This window comes from Triturus cristatus, chromosome 11, assembly GCF_964204655.1.
Source record: "Triturus cristatus chromosome 11, aTriCri1.1, whole genome shotgun sequence".
Lineage (NCBI taxonomy): Eukaryota > Metazoa > Chordata > Amphibia > Caudata > Salamandridae > Triturus > Triturus cristatus.
In genome coordinates this window covers 803,052,358-803,059,372 of record NC_140594.1, presented here as the reverse complement: position 1 = coordinate 803,059,372, position 7,015 = coordinate 803,052,358, and the positions used below count along the sequence as shown (strand labels likewise).

The window sequence follows — 7,015 nt, the reverse complement described above, 5'->3', positions numbered from 1 at the left end:
CACGTGGGGGCAGGCACCTCTCATCCGGTAACCGGGGGTAACTAGGCCTCAGCCAAGAGAGGAGAGGCCTCGTGCTTTTTGCGGGCCTGTCATCAACACAGAAGCGCCCCACCCACTTGCACAAGACTGATGGTTTGAACAAAGACTTAAACCACAAAAGTGAAACTAGTCACCTCGATGCATTATTTCATACAAACTATGGGCTAAAAAAATATATATATATATTTCCAATATTTGCACCCAGGAACCAATTCTGAAGCAGTGGTGTAGTACGTATACTAAAGATGTACGCTATACTCACGACTCCAAATTGAAATGGAAAGAACACATAGAGGGGATTCATTTACTCTTGCTGGAGGAGGAAATGCCACTTCTTTGCTACACAAAAAAATGATCTTGTGAAGTTGTGTGCGTGGCAATATGTGGGAGTAAAACATAATTACATTACAAATATATTGGCCGATATACTCAGGCTGGTAGATAACACCCAGCACAAATCTTCTTTGCCCGCCTACTTTCACAGTGGAAAACAAAATTAAATGAATGTATTTAATAATAGGGCAGAACTATGACGTTATTGGATAGAAACTAAATAATGTAACCAGCTGAAACGCCTGAAGGGTCATTTCTCGAATCTCTTACAAATAAAGAAGGCCATTCTTTGAGTGAAAATGCGCTCATCCGGCCACCAAAGTCAGCTTAGCCTGGTCGACTTGGCTGCACTGCGCCACTTCCGGGTCTGGTAATTATGTAGTGCTGACCTGGTCAGGCCAATCAATATCTGTACTGCCAAAAAGATTGCAAACGCAGCAGCAAAGAAAAAATATAATGCGATTTGAAATTCCCCGTTGCCCTTTTAAGACAGTTCCCGCTGTCAATGATGCCGGGCCTTCATTGAATTGCTTTTAAAGATGAGATGCTGCGAGGGATCTGTAACGGCGAGAAATAACTTTTAACACGACACAAGGGAGGAAGGCCCGAAAAAACATAATCGCTATAATTGCGGTCTTTGTAGCGTTTTAAATGAGGCGACATTCAAAGAAAGATTGACACATAGAATTGCTTGGTTCGCTTAACGCTTCCTTTCCATGGAAACGTGAGGACACTGACTGTGTGTTGACAATATCGCGTTGCTGAATGAGGTCAAGCCGGAGTTCTGCCCTTTTCTTTGCCTTCCTGTATCCCAAGTCACTTCCGGTTTGTTTAGAATCCCCGGATGTGACTTCAACTGCCAGAAATGTTTAAAGATACCATTCTAAGTACAACTTGCGGTTCGGGAAGTGTGTGTTTTAATAAGTGGACGGGGCATGTGTAACAAAATGTAACATACAAAATTGATTTGATATATTTAACTAGTTTTTTTCAAAATGTTGACGCTGAAGAAATATCAGATGAGAGACCTTGTAATTATAGTAAGCAAAATAAGGAGGTGGGGTGAGGGAGAGAGTTATAAAAACATAACTACACGCACCAAGAACAACCGATTCCCAAACTTGGGAGTCGAAAGTGAAAGTAGAAACATCTCCCGATCCGTGTAAAAAATGCGGTTTGTTGAATGTTGATATGTAGTTGAGGCTAAGCTACAAATAAATCAACAGGAACTGTTTGAAACTGTGTTATTCATTGCAGAGAGCAGTAAAGCTAACTGTACACATAAAAACGACAACGCTGATGGCTTGTATGATGGACAACTGTTGGTATTTTTTATCTGCCTTGGAGATGCCTGGGGGAGTTCTCACACAGGTACCCTATATCCTAGGTTCACAGGATACCGCGGGGCATCTCATAGGGGCCACGCCGCGCAAACCTGCTTCTCTCTCTCCTTAACACTAAGTCACGCAGAGAAAAACCGCAAAACTCGCCTTGATTGAAAAATAAGTCCCAGAAAAAAACACAAGACTGCCATTGAAAAGGACGACGGGATTGGATGCAGATAAAACAATGAATCTATCTTCCACATTATATCGCTCGTAAACTGCCAGAGGGGACACGTGAATAAGGTAAAGATCAATTAAGCTATGTGATAATCCTTAAATCATAAGAACTTCCGATAGTTATAATTGAATGGAATCAATTTGGCCCGTATATCTCACTTCGCGGATTCATTAAAGCGGCGCTAAATACAAGCACTATACAACAACACGCAAACCTTTTCATACGCCAACATTTCGGATAAAATATCCCGAAGCATTCGGGCCTCTTAATGTGGGGTATTGAGTAACTATCACAAGTTGCACTGACACACACTAGAGGGCGCACAAGCCCCATGTATGCCTTTTCAGATGCCAATCCCCATGCAGTTTAAAGCCACTGCTGCTACAATTTTATGAAACATGTTTAGCACAGAAAGGGATAAGAATATATAACTCTTAGCAAACAAAAATACGTTCTCATTAACATGTCCACATACGATTTGCTCTGAATTGACTTAACATACTTTTTGATAGTGTGAGTGAAGCTTTGGAGTTCAAAGAATACGTTTTCTCACCACCAATCTGTACGATCTTTCATGAAACCCTGAAACAGCTTCATTGTTAAGTATCCGTGGAAATGCGAGAAGAACGCAATGTAAATATATCCAAGATTTGATTTATTAACAAAATAGGACTTACCAAGTCAAGTCTGATGGCCCCTGCCATCAAATCCCCCCATTCAATACATTACAAAAAATATTACATCTCTTTTAACTGTACAAATAAAAAGAAAAGAGGATAGGGAAAATGTCTTTTAAAGGTTCATGCAAGAAATTCCTCAGAAAATTAAAGCAAACGTTTGAAAAAAATAAGGCAAGAGAGAAAAAGATAGAAACTGCAACAAAAAAAGTAAACGATTTTTTGGACACAGACTGTTTGCATACCATGGATTCATTGGTGTGAATAATGCACTTATATTCCCAGCTTTAAGCTAAAATACAGTTTAATAAATACACAGTCCGGTGGGAGAGGTGTGCGCCCCCTGGCTCACTGGTAGCCCAGCGCCGAGGCGGAAGTGAGTCTCTGTCCGTATAGTGCATATGGGGAGTAGTAAGGTCCAGCGGCCTGCAGAGAGGGCACGGGCAGCCCCGTCGCGGCCGAAAACTGGCTCTTGCCGTACGGGTGGTACCTGTTCAGTCCCAGGCTGTGCGGGCTCCGCAACGAGAAAGAGCCCGGTAACGAGGTGGGGCTCCCGGGCCCGGCAGAGTGTGGCAGGTGCAAGTGGCAGGAGGCAGCCGAGCTGAGGCTGGAGCCCGGGTAGCCGGCTAAGAGTTTCTCCGCCCCGGGCATGGCGGTGTGGGTTCGCAGGTGCGAGAGGAGCTCCTCGGAGGAGGCGAAGCGCTTGTCGCAGGGGCCGCTCGCCGACACCCAGTTGCATATGTGCGGCACGTGCTCGTTCTGCAGCATGAAGCCATAGGTGTAGAGGGGGTGTCCGGAGAGCGTGGGGGTGACGCTGGAAGACAGCGGGTGCGAGGGGTACACCAGCGGGTATCCGGCCTTGAGGGACGCCGGCTCGTGCACGCAGGTGGAGCAGCTGCTGCCCAGGTGGGAGGCGCTGTGGTAGCCCAGGCAGTAAGGGTCCCTGCACAATCCTTGCATGAACGAGGGTGGCGAGGCTCCCGTCAAGGGGCTGGAGCTCGAGCCCTTGCCCGGCAGGCCCAGGGTGCCGTGCAGCTGGCTGCCCACCAGGCCCGCCTTGGCATGCTCCAGTCCGGACATGTACTGCGACGGGTAGCCCGCGTAGGCGCCCACTATGGATCCGTGGTAACCCAGGCCCGAGGGTGGCAGCGAGAAGACAGAGTGGCCCGGCTTGTAGGGGGACACGGGCGCCACGTGGCCCGAAGATCCGAGCTCGGCGGCCTTGCTGCTGCCGGACAGGCACTCCCCATGGCCGGACTCGGAGCCCGAGCTGCTGGTGCTGCTAAGCCGGGTCTGGGAGGAGGCGGGCTCCGGGCTCGGCTTCACCACCTCGGGCTCCTTTTTCTCCTGGCAGTCCGAGTGCTGGCCCGGGGAGCTGACCCGGGAGGAGGGCGACGAAGAAAAGCCGGCGCTGGGCACCCTGAAGCCGGCCTTGTCCCCTGCAGAGGCCGAGGAGCCGCCCAGTTCCTTGCGGGACTCCCCAGACCCGATGCCCTTGGAGTAGGGTTTGAAGCTGGACTTGTCGTCGCCTGGGGGGCCCTCCCCGTGCGACGACTGCTTCATGGACGACGAGGACCTGCTGGGCTCTTTGTCGCTGGAGGTGACCGAGCTGAGCTTGGACGATGGCGGAGGATCCGGCTTCCCGATCTGGGAACAGGTTTGGGCCAGCAGCGCCAGGGGGCTCTTCTTGGCATCCAGCTGTGGGGAGAAAGAGGAGAACCATGTTAACATCTTGTTCTGCTGCTTTTACAGAGTACGAGGGGCGTCTAGGACACCCAACAAACGGTGATCACACTACACTAAAACACAGTGCAACATTGTAACAACCCATGAAGAGTACTCACTCTACACCAAACCACACTCCGAGGGGGTGACACCCCATGCTCATTCACTAACCTACACTTAACCACCCCTTAGGCCAGAAGGCTGACATACAGTAGTGACTTCTTACTAGCCTCGGCACAAGGTGAGGTGACGACACCATAACGCAATAACACATCCCAAGTTTGTGGCCTGATGTTTTAATATTTTAAACGTTATATAGCGCTTCAAATCCATTTAAAAACTGCGTGGCGCTACAACGAGTCCCAGCACAAAGAAGAAACACTGATTTAGAGCAATCGCCTCTGCGCCAAAGGTTTAGACCATAACCCTGTACATTAGGCACTACGGCCAAAAAGGAAGACATGCTTTTATAGAGGTAAGCCCAAAACTATGCCCCCTCAGCAGAAGGTACACGTAAATATATCCTCGTGGCACAGATAAAGCGGCTGGCCCTCCTTCAGAGCCTAGTAATGCGAGATACTGCCATAATCCGGAATGTGTTGTAAGGAGGGTGGAAGTAGTTACAAGAAAGCGTTTAAATACGTGTGCGCTACAGCACCATTCCAGCCAGCAGGGCCGGGGCGCTAGAGGGGAGAACGGACCACACCCTAAGGTGTGGGGATGCCCTGACGCTAGGTGGCCCCCTGGAGTGAAGGGTTTGGGGTGGGCGGTAATAGACTAGTACATCGAGGCTGTACTTATGTGAGGGAGAAGAGGATAACTGCGTTGTGGGCACGGTGGAGACAAGCATGTGTGTGTGTGGGGGGGGTTCTTGCGGTTTCCGACAGATATAGGTACTCAGTATGCTTCGTGCCCCTTTCTCTGTCACAGGAGTAAAGGGACCTCTGGAGTACCCTATGGCGCGAGAAGAGCAGGCTCTGCCTTCACCTAGAGGCGGCCGGAGCCACACAGCGCATAGAGGACTTGGTATCTGGGCACAGAACCCTACAAGTGGCGCCTGGTGGACTCCGGACTGACCCGTGAGAGGTCCATAGAGGCACAGGCTACGGCAGAGAGGACGCGGGAGAGGTTCGCCTGTCACTGCGGACTGCTCCGATAAACCGCAAGCGGTTCCAGAGGCGATGTATGTAGGTAGAGCTGAGTGAAGGTGTACAGGGGGCGAAACATTGGGCACGGATTCTTGCTATCGACAGTTCCGACTAGGGATACGGGCGTGGGAGTTAACAGTTCCCTAAAATCAGCCATGGTTTGGAGTCATAGTGGAATTAAGGTGACGTGGTGCAATTGTTTAAAGTGCAATAGGCGTCAGTGCTGTAGGTTGAGGTGTGAAAGTACATTGGGTTTACACCTTTATGTGGCAGGTCCTGTCCATGCAGATGGCATGGGGCTTCTCGGGGTGCATTATGCCGCTGAGGAGCTCAGAACATGTTTAGGTAAGTGTGCAGCGGGGTTACCGTAGCCCGGCAAGGCTGAGGAGTAAGCTGCAAGATACGTATGATACACAACTCAACAGGGTAGATCAGGGCCACAGAAGGGGGTAGGGGGGCAAGCTGTCGGGTAGAACAGGTTAGGACATACTAGATACGGTTGCTTGGGGGGGGGGGGGTCAAACGGTAACATGGGTGGTTGGGGCTGCCCGTGATAGGTGCGCCTAAGAGGTGGTATCGTTTTCCAGTTCTTGCGACTCTTACCTCTATTGGGCTGATCGGGGTGGCGGACAGCGGCTGTAGGTACTCGGGGTGCAGCAGGTGACCCCCGTGAGCGCTCAGCATCTTGAGCACCCTGATGGGCAGGCGCTGGGCCTGTCTAAGAGGGTCTGCGGGCTGGAGCTGGGGTCGCCCGGGGGCTCCGCCGTGCGGGAAAGGTAGGCGGTAGAAGGCGATGCTTGAGTCCCCTGGTTCCAAACTGTCACGGTGCGCGCTCTCCGAACTCTGGGTGTCTCTGTCCCCCGGAGTCTGCTGCTTACATCCGAGGGGGGGGCCGTTCATTTGGAGGAGGGCGGCGGAGGGCAGCTGCGTATCCTTGCTTCTCTCCCGGTTGTCGATACACTGAGTCCGCCTCTCGCTGAGCACCGCACCAGGGCTGCCTCCTTGGTGCCCCGCCCATGACTCCAGCCAATCACCGGAAACCAGGGCCGGGCTGATCCAGAAGGACGCGAGTCACAGCCAATCACCAGCCCTGGGTACCTTGGAGCAACTGCGCTTATGTGCCCCTGAGTGTCACTAGAGCCTGCTCTGTCCTAGGTCGTGCGATGCAGGTGGTGCTCCCCTGGTCGGGTCAGGCTGGCTGTAGCTCGTTGCAAACTGCTGTCCTTTCTTAACCGTGCAATGCTGACGCCTGCTGCTCCCGACACCACGTAAATCAGTAAAGCGACCTTACCAGGGAGCAGCAACATTGCAGCATTGCGTGACAAGGTACAATGAAACATTGCAGCATTGCGTGACCGAGTGCAAAGTAATCTTGCAGTTGCCCTGACCATGCATGCACGACACAGTTTGTCACCTCTCCGTTGCTCCAGTACATCTCCTGTTTGGCTGAAAAACATGCCTTGCAATATGCTTCTCCTCAGTCCACGTATCAAGGTTGTCTGGGATCTCCGATGCTGCTTCCTGCACATC

General features: G+C 51.2%; 1 protein-coding gene across 1 annotated transcript; it reads right to left on the bottom strand.

Annotated features, from left to right (window-relative positions):
• Positions 1 to 2,573: 2,573 nt before the first annotated feature.
• LOC146785458 (zinc finger protein 703-A-like) lies at positions 2,574 to 6,466 on the bottom strand. The gene is made up of 2 exons (XM_085634514.1): positions 6,089 to 6,466; positions 2,574 to 4,310 (listed from the first exon to the last, which is right to left on the bottom strand). The coding sequence occupies exons 1-2, from the start codon at positions 6,383 to 6,385 to the stop codon at positions 2,961 to 2,963; spliced, it is 1,647 nt and encodes a 548-aa protein (XP_085490640.1). The 5' UTR covers positions 6,386 to 6,466; the 3' UTR covers positions 2,574 to 2,960.
• Positions 6,467 to 7,015: the final 549 nt, after the last annotated feature.

Excerpts from the sequence above, each read along its gene's own strand:
- LOC146785458 (XM_085634514.1), bottom strand. The coding sequence starts at position 6,385 with ATGAACGGCCCCCCCCTCGGATGTAAGCAGCAGACTCCGGGGGACAGA. Across the intron at positions 4,311-6,088 it reads CCCCGATCAGCCCAATAGAG|CTGGATGCCAAGAAGAGCCC; the intron begins GTAAGAGTCGCA and ends TTCTCCCCACAG.